The sequence below is a fragment of the Rhopalosiphum maidis genome, chromosome 1, assembly GCF_003676215.2.
Source record: "Rhopalosiphum maidis isolate BTI-1 chromosome 1, ASM367621v3, whole genome shotgun sequence".
NCBI classification, from domain to species: domain Eukaryota; kingdom Metazoa; phylum Arthropoda; class Insecta; order Hemiptera; family Aphididae; genus Rhopalosiphum; species Rhopalosiphum maidis.
This window is the reverse complement of record NC_040877.1, coordinates 82,405,183-82,426,004: the sequence shown is the minus strand read 5'-3', so window position 1 is coordinate 82,426,004 and position 20,822 is coordinate 82,405,183. Positions and strand designations below refer to the sequence as shown.

Below are 20,822 nucleotides of genomic sequence, written 5' to 3'. Positions count from 1 at the left end.
CTTCTTTTTTCTCGTCTTCCACTTTCTCTTTTTTTTCGTCCAGATTCTTTATCTGTACCTACGCATTTAATGCATATTTGAATATATTTTCTCCAGTTCTTTGAAATTTTCGTACATTTAATACAACATAGACATTAAACATACATAATATTATATATTTCCCAGACTAATATCACACTGTCAGTTATATTTTAATAAAATGAAATATATATAAAAAAAAAAATTGTATTTCATAATTTTTTATTTTATAATAAAGTAATGGAATGGTAGATCACGACTACAAATATTGTTATGCTGTATTTTTATTTTTCATACCAATCATTATTTTTAAACAAATTAATAATAACAATGCATTTTCAATTATTAAAAACATGTTTTATTTTAAACGAAACCGTGTTTTAAATGCAATATAAAAATACGCTATTATTCATTGTACAATAAATTTAAAAATAACATTATTTCTAAATAAGTCAGTCGATTTTGATGTATTGTTTCATCAATTAATCTAACCAACCAAACAAACAGTTTTAAAAAACAGATAGATAGTTTAAAAAGAATATAATATATGAAAAAATGTTTTGAAATGTTAAAAAGTGATATACAACTTTAAATAGAGTCGTTCACAAAGTCGGATAAATAATCTTATCTAAAACCAATTATTACTACTATAATTTTTCAATAAAAATACAAATAAATAATCATTATAAATTATAATAATAAACATAAATTAACAATAAAAAAACAACATAGCACACGCATATAATTGATTTAAAACAAAATATTTGATGTTTGAGTAATAATTACCTATAATATTTTTCCTTCTAAAATTTAGTCAAACAACAAAAATAATTCACTAGTTATTTAAATAATTAAGCTATTTTAATTATAACTAAAATAGTATATTTTTCATATACTAATAAAATTTTAATTAATTCATTTTTATCTGGATAAAAAAGATAACTTAATATATTACGTGACGCGTAAAACTAAAAAAAACCTAGAAAATATTCAATTAGAAAAATAATAAATTAACGAATAAAAATCGATTTTAATTTGTAAAATGAAAATAAATTATTATTGTTTTATAATAAAAAGAATGCAGCCTTTTAATCGTTTAAATTTGTTGGGTTTCCGTGGTTTGAGATTACAAAAACAACATACTATAATATTATTATAATTCAAAAACGTGAGATAAGTCGATTTTACATTGTATATAATTATCAAATTGTTTATTATAAAGTGATGTATACTGTAAGCTTAATACAATAAAAATTACAAAAAAAAAAGATTGTTTGTAGCAAAAGTAATTGACTTTAAATTATGAAAAAAAGTTTCACTTAAAATAACAAATTTCCAATCAACAATAAAATATGCATATTATACACAATGAATAATCGTTTATAAAAATATATCTAATAAAAAACATATAAAAAAAATCTGTTGATAATTTGTCGTTACTTAAAATTTATTGTTGTACTAGTAAAGAACGAAACGAATTATTCTACCTATATAAACTGTAAGAGTGATGCTACTTTTTTTATATAAACTGAAAGCACCGTGTGGTGATTATAATAATATAAATTTGTCATGTTTTGACGTTCGTAAAAGTATTGAAAAAATTTATTGTATAATATATTTACATAAGTTATAAATGAAAAAAGTATTAAATTAAATCCGTACAAAATTCAATAAAAATTAAACAGATCTCTCCGAGGTTATGAATAAGGAACATGACAAATCGTGTTTATGTTGATGTTTTTAGTACCACCTATCTGTAAAACAAAAAATAATTAATAAAATATCATTTTTTTAAAGCTGTTTTGTTAGTTGAAAAAATTTTACCAATTAATAATATACAATATACTATCATAGTTAAATATTTTAAATGAAAATAAGTAATTAATTTATGAGAAAACTAGCAGAAAATTTTTACAAAAAAAACTACAGAAAATAGAAATTCATGACGTGACCCTAAACTTTCACAAATACATATTTCAAAAGGTGTATCATAAAATGTGGACAAATAGTTGGACCAATTTATAATTTAGGTTTTACAAGCTATACAACTGTTATACTTCATAATGTTTGGACAAATACAACAGTGGACTAATAGTTTTGTTTTTAATGACCGTTACAATATGTGTTAGGTATCAAAACACAAATAATATAAAAACACGCAAATTCAAGTAGCTCACAAAATTATTTTATCAGCACTGTTTGACTAAGTATTTAACTTGTAATGGCCGCTGTTGATATAATAATATAACGTGTAAGTACTTTATCGCGTTAAAGTACAGTCGATTTATTTCGATCAGTTTCATAATTATCTATAGATATATGCATAGGTATATAATAGAATAATAAAGCAAACCTACTTATAATTTTAATGTAATGCTACTCGTTTAGTAGGTTTGCAATCTACACAACATATATTTTTATGTGTAACTATGAGTTTCATTCAAAGTTAGGATTGATAAGCTAATTGTGTTTAGTTCAATAAAATTATCATATACAGGTGTTTAGAAGATTGAACTAATTTATAAATATATATATATAAATTGATAATATTGCTTATCGCCTCGATTGGATGCTTCCTGTGTATGCAGTTGTAAATCAAATTCAAAATAAAAGTAATACTTAAATATTTGTGAAATTAATTTTTAAGTTAAGCAATTTAACTTGACAAAATGTATTTACAAACTGGGAACCAATTTTTGATGTATGTAGCATATTGTAACAAGTACCTGCATTTTTAGGGAAAAAATTAAAAATTAAAATCAATGCGTTTTAATTTATATATCATTTATTTGAGTCAGTGTATCAACCCGGAGAAGTAGAAACGTCATGAACCGATTATTTAAAACTTTAAACGTTAACCTTTTTTTTTTCGACACATAATGTACCAAGTAAAATGTTGTGAACTAAATTAAACATATGTGTCAAATAAAATTGGTTTGAAAATGTGTCACTTTTGTTAAAACTATAATACTTTATTTTACATTTGTTTATATTATACTCGACTGTGATATAAAATTATATTATTATTATTATTATTATTATTATTATTTATAATTAATAGAATTAGTCTTTGTTAATAATTATTATCATATGCAATCTTTTTTTATTTTTGTATTATTATGTCTTTACAATTTTACATTTCCAAACATGGTTTCTATACAATTATTAGTTTAAAAGTCTTTGAAAGTAAAAAAAAATAATATATTATGGCAAAAACGAGAATCGAACTTTTTTTTTTGTTTAGAACCTAGACTTTAAAAAATCTTGAATTAACCGTTTAAATGGTAGAAAAAAGCTATGACCCTAATAAATTAATTTTGGTCCAGCTAGACTAGAAAATAAATAACCATTGGATTTTTGTATTCATATAATATTATGTTATTATTGTCTATTGATTTAATAATGCTATAATACTATATAGTCGTTAAAATGTGTGGTATGAGTTCAACTAAAATAATGTTGATCTAATTCAACGAAACGCAGATTTGCCGAAGTTATTGAACTTTAAATCAACAGACAACCTATACGACCTATTTACCGTTATTTGAGTACAATGATGTTAGATAACCTGTTACATATTATGTTTATGAAATTATTACCATACTGTGAAATTCGTATTAAATTATATGATAATTTCGGTTCTCAAGTATATTATCATAAATAACAGATTCATAATATTATATAGGTTGTTCTTGATTATATTTTACATTTTATACTTTACGGAACATTATTATTTTAGATTTAACTTAATTATATTATTGTAATTTATTATTTGTTATGTTACCTACCTATAACTATGTATAAAATTAATATTTATATTGATTTATTTTTACTTTTAGCTTCCTATTTCAATAACATGAAACCCATTTTAACGGATGTATGTGCCAGATTATATCTAATACTTAATACATATAGTATATTTCACAAATATAATAATTATATTTTTACTTTTGCTCTAAAGATTTTATTTTTGATTCCCAGCTTTAAACTTTATATATTTAAATCAAATATTATATATGTTAAAAAATAACACATTTAAAATTAATTTAAATCCATAACAATGCTCACTATAATCAAACAGTTGTTTCGGTTTTGTCAGTGATAGGTGTCAGTTGACTCAGTTCTTCCTCGTTAACCGGCAGTTGATGATCGTCCTCGAAGTTTATACTCCCCGCTTTGTACCAGACAATTATATCAACGAAAAAGGCGCACATCATTAGCAGCCCAGTAACACCTAATTTAAACAAAATATGAATAGTTAATTGATAATAAATTATAACCTAGATTATACTTTTATATAACTAGACTTAATTTTTATTATAATCAATCAGTGCTTACGATAATAATAACAAATTATTAGAAATTTACAATAATTTTTATCTATTGTTAGTGCTTAAAAATATAGCTCCAAAAATGGAAAATATTTTACAAAACTACAGACATTAAATTATAATTTTTATTTTAGACTTTATCTCGTATTATAAGTTTGGATAATGTTTAGAGTTTTTGAAGTATTTTTAAACGTAACAGAAATCCTAACACCGACTATAGATTTTATTTTAAAATATTAAACTACAGTTAACCATAATATATCACAGAATACAGCGTAAAATAATACTCAATAAGTTAATATATATAGTAAATTGTTGTGACATTTATAAAGCATTTTTTTTTTCCAATTTTTTTTTTTTTTGATCGATTTATGAAATCTATTAAGCCATTAAAAAAATCACTTATATTCATTACAATTTTTTAAAAGTACGCTATGCATAAATTTAATATAAATATCTACTTCTCGGTCAATGCGCCGATATTCGATGATTGCATAGGTAGATACGTAAATGCATTTAATGCAATTAACGACTACTAAAGTGCATTGTGTTCGACAATCTAATCATTATATGGCTATTGGGTATTACCATGGTAGAAGATACGGAACGAGTCCGAGTTGTACAGAGAGCACGCTCCTTGTTTCCCGCACGTCATTTCCCATATGAGACATGCCGAGTCGACGACCGCTCCGTACAATATGGGGCAAGGAACGTTACCTGCGTGACAAGAAAACAATAATTATTATAATATTTCAAGTGTGTAAAATTATTTTAAAAATAATATTAATAGATACGATAAAGTAGTAGGTACCAATAAACATTTCAATAATATAACTATCAGTCTTGACTCTTGAGCGTAACGTGCGTATACAATATAATATAGGTACATACAGTATATTTGTAATATTTTATATTTTTGTGGCTTTGTATGTATGTAAATTTGAATTGGTTTCTAGATGTCTTAATTGGTTAGGTACTGGTTTATTTAGTAGAGTGCATAGAATTTTTTTATTTTATGATTATGATTATGTTTTATTACATTATATATATGTAATTTTAATATTAAAATAAAAGTAATATTGTATTATGTAACTATATTATTGGGCTAAATTATAGTAAATTATAAATAACTAGTCTTGATTAATATAGTTAATACAACACATATATATTTATTTATTTATTTATAATATATTGTATAAATTACAATAAATAATGTAAACATTTAAAACAAATATTTTTTATGAATAATTATCTATAAATTAATTTTGTTAAAATTTATTAATTTTTATGTTTTTTATTTTTTTTGAAAATTTTTAAATTAAAAATGAAATAAAAGTATTGGAGTGCACGGAATAAAATTTAATATAAACTTATTGTGAAATGGTTTTTGATGATAGGTCGTTTATTTTAATTTACACGTAAGATTTTCTCAAATGTATGTTAAAATTATACTTTATTATTTTACATAATTTCTTAATATATGATCAAAAAACTCGTAAATTGTTGTATTTATTAATTTTAATGTCATTAAACATCAATTTAATAATCGTAAACTAGTTAATGTGATAATAAAGACAAACCAAAAAAAATATTTTTAAGTTTGTTATATTTTTTTATAATCTATGTTTTTAAAGTTTATTGTGAGTCTTGATCTTAAGTCACTCATTCAGATTTTTATTGTCTTGTTAAAAACGTTGTTTACAAACAGATTGTGCATCGGCAGCATTGAACTTACCAAATAGGCCTATGGCAAACTGTATGAGCCCGAGAGCCATGGCTTTGTCCTGAGGATGTACGCACCGAAGTATGAGTAGCATGCTGCCCACTTCGGAAGTGGAATGAATGAACACGAACAAGGAAAATAAAGCTATGTACCAAAAGCCCGAATCCTCGCAATCGTCTTTACATGAGCCCGGATACGCTTCCGTAACGTTATTGTTCATGCACTGGCAGTCCGTGAACTACAAAATAATGTAAAAATTAACAATTTGTCTAAACTCATGATCAGAGGCCAGAGTACAGTATATGATGGGTAGTGGACATTTTATGATACTATATTAGACGATTTGTGCAGTGGTCAACCTGATCGTAATATCGTTACAAGATATACACAAGAATATCGTTATAAATTGGCGGGTTTTTTTTTTCATTATAACAATAAATGACAGTATGCACTACTGTACTACTCGTGTGTAGTATATAATAGCAGAATTCAATATTAGTAGAATTGTATTTATATTTATGCGTTAAACCGAAGAAAATAAAATAAAATATCTCAAGGTAACCATTAATTAAGATGCCTATATAATTGCATAAATACAAATTAAACTAGAAATTAATAATAACTTAACAGTGCAGAAAATGTAAATCGTAAAGTTAAAACTGAACGACAAAAAACGATTGACTCGTTATGTAAACGTTTTTATTGAATCTTAATTCTTAACTCGTTAATGTCCAGCCTCGTAGTCATATAGTATAATACAGTCAATTGGTCCGTTAAAAAAAAAAAAATATGGAGAGCAGCTGGTGAAAATATAATTGATCGTGGTATCGATCGTGACGAACACAAGTCGACGACGTCATTGATGTGACCTATTGTTGTGAGTATATATATATATATATATATATATATTAGATACCTTGTAGCCGGCACTGTACTCATTTCCGAACGTCTGATTCCGGCATCCGGCGTGGCACGCTGAGAAGTACGTTATCCCATCCACGCCGCATATCGGACTGAACATCTCCTCGTCACACACGCAATGGTCCGAGCATGGCGACACAAACTTGGGCTGGTCCCTGTGAAAAACAACCGCGAAAAAGACAATGAGAAAATCGTTCCGATAAAGCGTCGTGGTAGCGTACAAAGGGTTTTTCATGCGAAACTTCAAAACGCATATTACATAATATTATGTTGTTCAAAAAAATATCTTAATACATTACATTACATTGATAAAACAGTCGGTTCAATAACTATAGTGAATAATTGTTGCTGTTGTGATTTTATTTATTTTTTAAAATAAATTTGAGAAAAAAAATTTTATGTGGAGCTCATCGGACTTAACACTCTTAATGATAATTATTGCTTCAATTTCTTCATTTCTACAACTTAACATTTTCCCTTAGTTGTTTGTACAAAAAAAAAAATAAAAAAAATAATGATTACCCATCGACTATATTGGATTTTAAATTCTTGCTTCGCCAAGAATCTTGACGTTAAAATCGTATAAAAAGCAATATCAATCCAATCGTGTGTATTTGAACATTACCAAATATAAAACCGTACTTTATCGACTTTCCAAATAATTATATCTATTAAAACAATCACGTTGCATAATACTCACAGTTCGTCGTATCGCAGTCCTGTGATATTCGTGGTAGGACATCCGAAAAACATTAAAATGCACATACCTGTAAATTAAAATTCCCGTCATTACCTTTATGTTCTGAGACGTAACAAATTATACTCGTTTTACCGATGGCATAAGCCAGGGCCGTAAACGCGATCCACGCGGCAACTGCTCTAGCATTGGGATTTTTCTTCAGTATGAATATACCCGATATTATGATTCCAATGCCCATAACCATGATTCCGTAAATGCCTAAAACAAAAAAAAAAGATTAGCAAAAAGAACTGTGAAATCTTTTATCACGATAATCCTGTGTCTGATTACCGTAATGTACACGATAAAATACCCGTGTATACCTGCAGGGTTTAAAACCAAAATTAAAAATACTGGTATTCGAAACTGAACCTTTAGAAGATATTGGATCCAAAACATTACCCTAAAGAGTCTAAGCCCTTTTTCAATTTCCTTTGAAACCTAAATGAAAATGGACACCGCCATTTGTTAATAGGAAAATTTTTCTTTTTTCTTTTTTACTCCAATATTATTTATATTTTTTATTTATTTGTGTAATGAAAATTGGCTCAATTGAATATGGTCGTAAACATATGTATTGATTTATAATTTTGTATTTTGAATAACCTATAAAAGTTAAGTAAAAAAATGTCGTTATTTGTTCGGCCATTAGTCATTGAACCATCGTTATAATTATTTACCTACGCTTAATTTATAGATGCGGACGATGGTATCTAATGACGTTAATGACTAATGGAATTATTATTAAAACTGTAATAGACATTTACTGGTATAAGTTGTTTTCTTTAAAAAATAAAATAAAGTTTCATACCTATTAAAAATGTGGTACATACCACTTCCTCGTTTCAAAAGCGATTGCAGATGGAATAATAATATTGTTTATAATTAAACATTAGCACAACGTATCGTTTTTATAGAAGAAAAAAATGTCAATTCGAAACCGAAAACAAAAAAATCAAAACTTATATTATGACGTATATTTTTTTATTCGTCTAAATAAGATTGTCTTGTACGAAAATTGAAGCGATGCGGGATCAGGTCATGCGTGGTTTAATTTGTATCCCGCCTCGTTCACCGCGAATAAACTCAATTGAAACTCAGTCACACGCGTGCGTAAATATTTATCTAATGGTCTTTGAAACACCGAGGTGCACGCGTGCGATACCGATTTCGGACTTAAGGTATATAGTATTAGGCAGTTAGCAACACGACTTTAGGCATCTGTATTTCTATCCAAATAAGACTGCAATAATATTGTAATATTATTATTAGTGTTTACCCATCTACTGCGTTAAACACGCCCATAGGACTACATCGTGTATTATAAACGGCTTGTTTGTGTTTTCATACCTGTGACCATGTTGGCGGTGTGCGTGGGGAAGTGGAACTGTGATTCGAAGTATTTCGGTAGGAACGTGTAGATGCCGGCCAGCGGCAACAGGTGGAACACGCTGCTCGCGGTCCTGTACATGAGCATGTCGTTCTTCAGCAGCCTCTTGACGGCAGTAGGAAAGTCTTTGAGCTTGGGCGCTTTGGGCACGGCCGGCAGGCCGTCGTACGGGGGCGGATGCTGCTTTTTCAAGGCGCCGTTGCAGGCCGACGACGGGCTGGGCAACCGCTTGGGGAACGCGAACATGGGGATGGACGTCAACAGCAGCGTGGCCGAAATGCCCACCAAGCCCAGCCACCACGCGCCCACCCACCGCGGGTTGTTGGTGTCCATGTTGGGCTCGTTGCTGAGGTCCGCGTAAAGGCTGGTGCACAGCGCGCCCAACAGGAAGCCAAAGGACGGGCCGAGTATGCGGACGCCGATGGTGATGGAGAAGTACAGCGGCGACTCGCGGCTGGCCACGTTGTCGTCAATGAACGGTATGCCCAGCGTGTAGACGGCCGTCTGACCGATGCCCACGCCCAGCAGGCTGGTGAAGAATATGGCCACTACGATTTGCGTGTTCCTGGACTGTTCCAGCTGTTCGGACAGTTCGTTCTGTTCGCACATCTCGTGCTGCACCTGCGGCTGAGGACTGGTCTGTCCGGCGGTGACGTCCGGCGGCACGCACACGTTGGACGGGTAATAGTCGGCCGCGGTGGTCGCGTTACCCGCCGGCCCGGCGAACCCGCTGCCGGCCATCGCCGCCGACGCCGGCGAGTACTGGTGGTGGCCGAACAGGAAGTGCGGCGACGAGCACGCGAACGTGGCCACCCCGAACAGCACCATGCTGGACGCTATCCACCTGGGCCGGTGTCCCTGGCCACCGTAATACGTGAGCAACAGCGACGAGCCGATCTGCCCGATTTCGGTGGCGCTGAGCACCAATCCCATGGTCTTGCTCTGCAACTGGAACAGCTTCTCCAGCGTGGTGATCACGCTCACGAAATACGTGGAGAACATGCCCTGCAACACCCAGCTGAAACAGAACGTGGCCAAGAACACTTGCTTGGACGCGAACACCTGCATCCACTTGGACCGACACGGCCCGATGCCGCACTGCACGTCTTCGTCGTCGTCGTCGTCGTCTCCGGCGGCGGCGGCGGCGGCGGCAGCGGCACCGCCGACGTTGCGATAGCCGTCTCCGATCACGGCCGTGGTGGCCAGCATGGCGTCCGCCGCCTCCTTTTCGTCGGCCGCCGTCCCGGTCCGGCCCTTGAACGCGGCCATCTCGGGTACCGTCTGCGCGCGCGTCACTGTTCTGAACCGCGACTACTGCACCGTCGTAGTGGTCGTCGTGGTCGACTCGTACCGCTCACTGCGCACTGCTGCTCCGGCCGGTCGTGTCTGCGGAAAACGAAGAAAACAATATAAATCTTCCGGTCGGATCCCGGTTACCGAGCACAATACCGCGGTAACAGCGGTGTTATAGTACAGCGGGAGAAACGGTCATCGTCGTTGTGAGGACATGTTATTCGCCGCGGGTCGGCGAACGCGATTCACACGTCGCCGCAGTGCGCATATCGTATGCGACGACAGCGGTCGTATTCGCCGGGCGACGCGCGTGTATGTGCGTGCGCGTGCTGCGCGTATGGTCCACGCTCGTTCGCACCGGTGCGCGGACGAACGGACGAACAGGCGACGGACGACGACGACTCTCCCTTTCGGACGTCGTAGGTAGGTTTATTGTGCGCGCAACGTATTATTATTATTATTATTATTATTATTACGCCCCAAGGTTCGCCGCACACACTGACGCGCACGCGCGCGCCGCGATATTGTGATGGCCTGTGCGGGGCAAGGTCGATGGCAATTAAACGTCACGGCGGACGCGGCCAAAAGTGAACGCGCGCGCGCTGCCGAAAGCGACACACAATGATGATGCGCGCTACAATATAACATTATCTCCCGAGAAATTATATTATTTCTATTATTATTATTATTATTATTATTATCGTGTCGGTTAAGCGTGCGCGAGCTCGCGTAACACACGCGCGCGCGAGAGAGAGAGAGAGACGACAAATACGCGCGTGTGACGCGAGCTCGACCTTGGCGTGCGCGCGGACAAAAAAAAAGAGGGTGACGGACTGGGCGCGCGCGAGACAGCAACAGGTCGAGATCGACGACGAACGATTCGCAAACGAGCGCCGCCGCCGCCGCGTTTACAATCACGATAATATTGTACACGACGATGCGATTGCGGACGCGTTGGGTACGGTGATCGGCGACAGTCTCGCCGTACTACAACGGTCACATCGCAATGTGTGTGGAGGGTGAAAACCCGGTCGGTCGGTCGGTTAAACGTTTCGGGCGTTTACCCGACAGAAATGTTCTACGTGAATACTCTTAATATATAGTTGTTGTTTTTTTTGTCGTTGTCGTTAAACGCGATGTCATACCACACGAATACTTGGCCGGAAATATGCAAACTTGTAAATCTGCCGTATTCACGACATACAACAATATTATAGCAGTTTGATTTATTCAAAGCCGTTCTTCGTCAGCACGACGACCACAACATAGCACGTTTATCGTTCATTTACCCGTTGTTTCGTATTAAAGTTCAAAGTGTTTATAATATGATTTATTGTTATCCTTTTTACACTTTGCGAAATCATGACGTCGAGTGATTTAGTACACACGCTGTTCATACTTACATAATGGCGATACAAAATACTTCGTGTTGTATAATACGATATATTTTTATCGGCTATACAATAATACCGTGTTGCCCGCCCAAGTAATATTTTAGAGGATCCTCTTGTAATTAAAACTGAGAAAGTATCGAATTTACCCATCACTATGCATAATAGGCGAGATCTATATTGAATGCGCGCGTTACGTTGTATTATAATAATATATAATATAGAAGCGCGCCGTCGAGACGAATGTGTTTTAATCGTATTATTATTCTTTTAGAAAAAGAAACAGAGGAAAAAAGATTTTGATTATCGATTTTCCCCACACCCCAACGTGCCATCTCGGTGTATAATATTATGATGTACGAGCGTTATTCTTTTGTGCTCGTCAAATGCTCTGACGAACTACACTCGTCGACATAATAATATTATATATTGCCCATATTATATATTATAATACGACGTTGCAACAATATCACGGTCGTTCATTATTATTAAAATATTTATAACATAGCAGCTGCATTTATATATGTACAATACGTTACGTGTACCTATCGCCCGTGCATCTCGGCGAGGTCTGCGTACGAGTTTGTAAAAAAAAATAAAAAACCGCATTTGCTACACGATCGATCGACCGAATTTCGACGGGTAATTTTTTCGTTCGTTTCCATGTATAAAACAATAAAAAAATGTACGTATACGAATACAATACACATTAATGCTCGACTTTAAGAAAAGAACTTACGAGTAAAGTTAAAATTGTCTACGATTATATTATACATTGGCTACATTATTATAGTTATTCGTATTAAGAGTTACCTTTAGCGTACTGCAGCATGTTATACTAGTCACAACTGTATGCTAAACTGTAAAGCGAAAATTGCGTGAAGAATTGTTGAAGATAATTTAATAGCCAATGAAATACGACGAACCACCCCTACAGCTGCAGGGAACAGAGGGATGTGTCTTACTTAATACTTAATTATATTTTCATAGTAAATATGAAACATAGATGTGAAGGAGTGACATAAACTTTTAAGGTAATCTACTGACTAAAATAGAACAAATTTCAAAAAGAAGTGTGTAATACATCTATGAAAGTGATACAGTGTATAGTACTGTAGTGAGAAATACACGAATAAGAATAAACAGAAGAGTGTAGAATAAATTGAGGAAATTGTTTTTAAAATATAAACGTGATACTTTAAGTATTTTGTTCTAATATAATATTATTTATTAATAATATGGACAATTTTCCATTTTAATTTTTATGAATAATATTCGCTAACAAGGTTATACCTATGAAATAAGAATAATAGCTAACAAGTGTATTTTATAAGAAACAAAAAATCGCTTTATTAATAAAACTATTGGTTTAAAGTGTTTAAACAGATTACAATTTTTCAGCGTTTTTTTTTTTTTTTTTTTAAACTTTTAATCTTTGTTTAGCTGTTACGACAAACAGCATCAAAATTATTAGCCATTAAGCACCATATAAATGAAATCGAATTATTTTATTGTCTATTTATCCTCGTCCAATATGAAATAAAAAATGGTATAATATTATAAGCTATAATGTGCCATATTATTTTAACCATTTTTAGAGGGTTCTTAAGTTTATGACTTGGTTCACCTATATATTAATTTTAAGAAACATCAATAATTTCACAAATCTATTGATTTTATTATTTTCAATACAATAATATATGAATGGCTATTAGGACTTATTTTAGTTTATTAATTTATCAATTCCGCTTTACCGAGGCAATTTTTAAGACTTATAAATTATAACGATAATGTTATGCAATGCGCGTGCACATTTATCAATCATTTATTGTACATCGCGTCGGTCACGTCACCTTACGTATAACAATATCAAATCGCTCTATTCAATGTAATTGACAAACTTAACCATGTGTGATGACAACAATAAGATACAGAATATTAAGTCGAGTCACTTGGAGTAACGACACTGTTATAACTTATAACGGGTTTTCTGTAACAATCGGATGACCGAGATCCGTCTCGTTTACACGTGGAACGCAATTTCAAAAGCCGTCCGGCCGTTGCCGCAGCATATGTATACATTATTATACAAATGTATAGATAAATTATACGTGTGGGTTATCATATTATTATTGTATTAACGAACGTTGAACATAATTCTTTAGACGCGGTATTAAAATATACGCACGAATTTCTGGTATACAGTTAGCAGAGTACAAAGCCACCGTCGGGATTTTAAACGCGTGCACTCGTATTACGTACAACTGCGTACGTTATAACTTATTTTATTTACATTTGTCTCCGATAATATTGGTATACACGTACGAAAATTCAGGAAAACTGTTGTTGCAATATCAAATAAAATATTTTTACTGCTAAATATAACGAGGAAATCTTTCTAGATCTTAAAAACGATGGACATTTTATAAATTGATTTTTAAATAATTAATCTCATCGAGCCCGTGTATGCTTTATGCGATAAATAAATAAAACCGAGCACCTGTATTTTGTGTGTAAGTTCAAGTTTAGAAAAAGTTTCATACCCATTTCTTAAACAAACATTATTTTTTTTTTTTATCCTTTTATAGGTTATATTTTTCAATAATTTATGTGTTTTCAGTAACCATGACTGAATATGTACATGATTGAAAGATAAGTGAAAATATAGTATAATATAATTCAAGAATAATGCTGTGAAACGACTGAAACGTATAATTTTAATCAAATTTTAAACTACAAAGAATGTTTCTAATTCCCAGTACTCGAATTGGGAAAAATTAAGAAGAGTTAGGTTAGAGGAGCTCAATCCAACGATTTTGAAATTGTGTTCCAAGTGTACAATTACTCAACACAGCCCCGTGGGGGGCTTTTACCTCACACACCCCGCTGACCAACCATACTTACATTTTGAATACCACTTTTCAACTACACAGACATTGAAATTCCTAGTATAATATATTTTAATAGTAATACTAACATGTTAAGTACAAAATAAAAATAATAATAATAATCAACATACATAATTTATTCTATATACTAAATAATAGATAAAAAATTAATAATTATTGTTTTTATATTAAAAATCGATAAAATGTATTATATTATTGACATAAATTTTAATTCACATTTTATTAAAGATTGTTTGTACATAAGTTTGTTCCATCCCCGTCCAGTGAAAAAATATGGTTGGGGTACGCAAAAAAAACATAAAAATAGTAGAAGAGCTCAACGAACCTTCTCCAATTCGACCATTGCTAATTCCAATAACATACAGCTCTATATAATGGCTAATAAACACTTAGGAAAACTTTGAATTTTTAGAATATTGAAACAATTTTAAAAATTATTATTACACGCTTTTTATTTTATAAATACCTACATGTATAAATTATTAAAATTTTCAATTTTTTTAAACACTATGTTCTAATACAATCAAAAATTAAATTAAAATATGCTCGTTCGCATCCCGTTGTGTTGAATCAAAAATACATTTCAGAACTTTAATCGAAGTACACATTGAATCCCAGTGCTTGATTTATAACAAAGACCGTATTTCACTTTAAGATCTGATGGTCACAACTCATGAGGAATCTAAAAATAACTATATCAGATTATAGGTTATCTTATCATGTTATTGCCGTGTTTGGCGTGGTTTTCATCGAAACACGAAAGAATAAAAAGATAAATACAACATGTCGGTATGTAAATTTTACAATTAATCGGAATTTTATTTTTGAAAGACGAGCGAGATAAAAATATGTACCTTATTCTATGTTAACGCACATAAATCATAGTATAATATAGATAAACATATACATTATACACAACACTATGGTTTCCTCGCATCAAATTTTATTGTTTGACTAGTCAATCGGAAAGGCACTCCTATTTTTTTGTTCTCTGGAAAACTCTAATCTTATTTGTAGTATAATAATGTATGATGTACAACGTATTATCATGTTTGACTACTGCAACCGTGTGGACTCGTGAGTTAAAAATATTTTGTGTTGTGCTTCAAAATCAGGACAGTCGTATCTTATTATTAACATTCTATGTTATATGCATCACGCTAATAGCATAATAACATTATAATATATGTAAAATATCTGTCCCGCGTTTTTAACGATTGATTTATTGTTTACGCCCGAAACCCGAGTTCGTTATGTATAATTGATTACCGTCCCGATCGATGTCCCATATTCTCGTATTATTTAGACACGATTACACGCGTATTTCAATGATAATATGATAAAATAAACATTGTATTATGTATAATATTATTATAATTTTTTTAATCTCGTATATCGATTACGCCGAGCGTACGGTAAATATAGAAGCGATACTCATACATATTAAAATTCTATGTTTTTTTTTTTTATTATTATTATTATTATTTTCGTTTTATTCTAAAATCGCTCTCGTCGAACCCATCTACCCTTCCACTTCGACGCCACCAAATGACCGAAAACGCCACGCTATGCCGGCATGTGGAGTTAAGCGAATCAAGAAGAGTGCACTGCGGGTTACGAATAATACACGCACCCGGCTGCTGTGTATAATAATATCTTTATTGATAATCGTCTTTAATATATTCAAAAGCGACACGAGAATTCACAAATACATTTCAAATATATATGCATTTGTAAACACGAAGTACTTTCAAGATATTTTTAAAATATTGTTTTTTGCTTTTTTTTTTATATATATATTATACACGGAGATATGCTAAATTGTATTGGTATATACAGTTTCACATGTACCTACGTCCTGCGCGTCATCCATTAACAAAAATTAAATTTGTACAACACGCACACACTCGCGTATATCCTGGTCATTCGTTTGTGTTTGTGATATTTGTGCGTAGCGCATCAAATAATATTATAGTACATCGTACAAAACGAGTTTTTACGGTCAATTTCACTTACTCGCGATTTCAAACAACATTTTGGCTGTCACGCGGAAGATTTACATAAAATGTACCTACACGCTATACCTAATATATTATGTTATGTGAACATTTTATTGATTTTTGTCAAAGAACAAGTCATACACTATACGCGATACGGCAACGTGTACACATACGCACGTTTTAAGTATATATAAGGAAAACAATATTATATAGTGGATTATTGGTGTGTCTATGAATCCTAACACCACACGCAATACGCGCCGACAGCATCATTATAGTGTTTTTAAAAAATATTTATCATCCCTCACCGCTATAATAATAATAATAATAACAATCGAATAATTAAACAATTTGTAGTTTTTGCGATTTGAATATAACAATCGCACAGTATAATTATAGGTATTATCGCAGCCCGACGTCGTGTTTTTTGAGTTTTCACGGCATCACATATGGTATAATAGTATTATATAATAATAATACGTGCACTATACGCCATTATTAAGTTTTATTTCCACGACGACGAAACGTTGTTATAATGAACGCGGAGCAATAACTACCGCCGTTCGATATTATTATATATTCTCCATTCGGGCCCCCTAATAATATATCTTATTGTATAGGTATCGGGCCTCGTGTCCTAGATATTTATGTGTGCGTACAAATTCACACGTGTTTGTCCGTTTGAAATAGATAAACCTTCAATTATTTATCAATCTAAATTGCGTTCTATGCCAACACAACGTGCAAGCATAAAATAATATACCTACCCGCGGTTAAAGTTAATGCTTTGGTTTATAATTTTATATGCATCAATTGAAATAAACAAAACACATAAATTCACAAATGTAAATTAAATTACTAAATATTTAATTAATGGAAATAAGATAACATAATATTATATATTACTATAACACTTAATGTTACCTTAATTTTCTTTTTAAAATTACAATTATCCATCATATAATTGTAATATTAAAATGAAAATTTCAATATTTAACATTCTAAGACTTCTTCTATAATATCTAAACATTCTAAACTTTAAACCTAGGCAAATTTTCGTATTTTTATTTGTTTTATTTTGTACTTAAAAAATCTTAAGGTACATAAATATTGAATCATCTTTACTTAATACTTTTTCGATTTTTAAGAACTATTGAAGTAAAACCAAACGTCGTGTTAACATAACTTCTTTTATTATTTGAAAGTTTTTACAATAATATTTTACTAAACTTAACCATGATTGGCCGCAAAACACTTCACAACACAGTCTTAAAAATTTAAGATGAACATTTGTAAAAATTTAATAATCCAAATTTAAAATACAATGGAAAATATTGATTTAATCCAAAAATATATTATATATGACAAAATATTTTAAGTAAAAATAAGCTCATTTTCTTGTGAATCGTTTAAAACTAATTTTACACTTGTCAAAGTTGGTTGATTTTGCTTTAAAAGAACATACATTTACATAATTATATAATATGAACTACAATAAATGAGGATTGGAATAGAACAGAAAAAAACCAAAACCAATATTAGTATACGCCATATGGGAAGCTGAAAACTTCGTTTCTTTTTTAAATCAGACATGATTTCGATTTTTTTTTTTAATTTTATTAAATTATTTTAATTTTTAAATTATCTATCTCATATTTTAAAATAAATTAATTTTACTACGGTCACTTCTTGTTATGAAATTAACATTAAACGACAATTTACATCGTTTTAATCTAATTAACTGATAATAAAATACATTTTATTTTTACGACCAAAATAAATGTACAATGTATAGAAAGATGTTGAGATTAAGTATTAACTTTAGAAAAGGACTGAACGTTAGCGTAGAGTAATATTTAAATATTATACTAATTTTATGTATCTATTTTGTTCCCAAGTTATAGAAAAATTAAGTTGGAATAACAGGTTAATAAAGCTGTATTTACCAAAACTGTAACCGACACCTTACTTTTATATTTAAAAAACCCAAATTGAAATTAATTGATTGAAATAAATATTAAATGGTACAACTTTTAATTCGATTTTTGAGGTTTTTATTATTATGGTGGGGAGTTTTATATTTCACTCTGTTTCTAAAAATAAATAATTAATAAACCAACATTTAAATTACTACAGTCATTGAAATAAAGGGATGAGAAGTCAACATTTAAACGCATCTATCGTCAGTTGTACAATAAATACGAAGGACATTGAATATTTATTTCAATTATATGTTTAAGATTTCAGGTATGACATACCCAACAAATGAATTTATTTTATAATAATGTTATTATATTTTATTGATTACGCTGTTAGAGTACGGCTATTATGATTTTCATCAATTCAATGTGGATGTATTTTGTACGTAAATATTTTATATGATCGATAAATGTTTCAAAAATCATAAAATACAATGTAAAATCCTTACAAAAACAATCATCATCACACGATACCCCAACAATAATATGTAATAAATATTTTTCTCCAAATTGATCAAATTAGGTATTAACTGGAAACCGATATTATTGCGTATTTTACGTGTCCAGTTTTTGTGTTTATTAATATTCACTGGTCACGAACTCGCAACACTATATAATTTACACTACATATTTGTTTCAAATACCCAAATGTTTTTTATAATTATTTTCTTAGCTGTTGATAACTGCAGAGCCATAATATTAATTTTTAACCTCATCATGACTTATGAACAATATAATATAATTGTAATAATACGTTTTGTAGGTACTGTGAAATTCGGTTTCCTATTATAATATTATGCTATATCATTTTTGCGTCGTTGTTTTACTTGTTATTGACAAAAAACCCACATATTTACGTGGCGTATGTATAATGTTTAATTACTAATTTATGGGTACCTATCATGATGTATTATAGTACGCCATCGTCAACATCGCATTACGTAAATAATTACTCTATACTGTTAGTGACAGGTTGGTTCGGGATTTGTTGTTGTTTTTCTTCCATTAATTATTTTAAAAATACGTATGGACTACCACCGCACAAATGCTTAACGATTATTAAAAAAAATATATGAATGATAATTTAAAAGAAATTAGTCATTGTACATTGTATTGGATTCAGTGTCCAACGGTCTAACGGTCGTAAAATTAATGCTAGCGATGAAAAGAAAACAAAATATTACTCCAATACATTTTATCGAAGAATCACTAATATGTCTGTTTTATCTGCTCTAAATTGAACAGTGTAGAGTTATTATATAGTTTCAATTGTTAATATTATATATTAGACTTATACTAATCATTATTGATGAATGCTGGAGAGACAAATTATATGACGATGCAGTCTAGACGGTCTAATTTAAATGTAAACAACAAAAATACACTTTAATGCATTTTAATCAAATTAAAATGATTCATAAAAAATAACAATTATATTAATTGGCGGTGCAATTACTATTATTATACTGACAAGTGTGTTTAATTATTACAGAAATGCATAATGCAGTTTAGAGGAATGCCGCCGTCTATTTAACTACTAATCAAGCTAGCTGTTATTATCATGTAGTTATATGCATAGTTGCATACGAATGTTCATTTGTTAACAAACAGATCAATAACAAAATAACTGACACTAAGAACGTAACATTTAAACTGAATACTCAAGTTATCGAGATGTGCAAGTAAAATATTAATTGAAGATTTACATACGTTTTCTTATAATATTATGCAGTTGTTGTAATTGTTCGATAAACGATTTTATTTTTTATTTTTATTAGTTAACTCAATTGTTTTCTCATTGAAGATTCATTTAATACATAGTATAATTATATCGATAGTACGTAATATAAGCGACTATACTTGCATTTGAACGATATCTGTATGGTAAAAAATAACAATTTATGTGTACGTACAATATACCACAACATAAAATAAATACAATAACATTTATACCTATTTGTGCTATATACATAAATAAATATATATATATATATATATATGCATATAATAGTAAAGTGTATTTTTTCATTATAAACTGTATGTACGCTTACCTCATTGAAACAATAATTAATGATAAAATATATTATTATACAACAAACATAATATTAAGTACATAATATATTGTTTT

At 31.1% G+C, this 20,822-nt stretch overlaps 1 protein-coding gene across 2 annotated transcripts in view; it reads right to left on the bottom strand.

The window, feature by feature from the left end:
* Positions 1-979: 979 nt before the first annotated feature.
* Positions 980-20,822, bottom strand: part of LOC113555605 (solute carrier organic anion transporter family member 3A1) — a 37,823-nt gene continuing 17,980 nt past the window's right edge. The window contains exons 2-9 of one of the 2 annotated variants that reach the window (XM_026960059.2): positions 9,083-10,508; positions 7,826-7,951; positions 7,694-7,760; positions 6,989-7,148; positions 6,085-6,310; positions 4,938-5,066; positions 4,087-4,252; positions 980-1,772 (exon numbers count right to left, since the gene is read on the bottom strand). In XM_026960059.2, coding sequence (XP_026815860.1) covers positions 4,092-4,252; positions 4,938-5,066; positions 6,085-6,310; positions 6,989-7,148; positions 7,694-7,760; positions 7,826-7,951; positions 9,083-10,391 — 2,178 coding nt within the window. In that variant the 5' untranslated portion in view covers positions 10,392-10,508 and the 3' untranslated portion in view covers positions 980-1,772; positions 4,087-4,091. Of the gene's footprint in view, positions 1,773-4,086; positions 4,253-4,937; positions 5,067-6,084; positions 6,311-6,988; positions 7,149-7,693; positions 7,761-7,825; positions 7,952-9,082; positions 10,748-20,822 lie in introns of those variants that run through there. The other variant, XM_026960060.2, reaches the window with a different exon arrangement.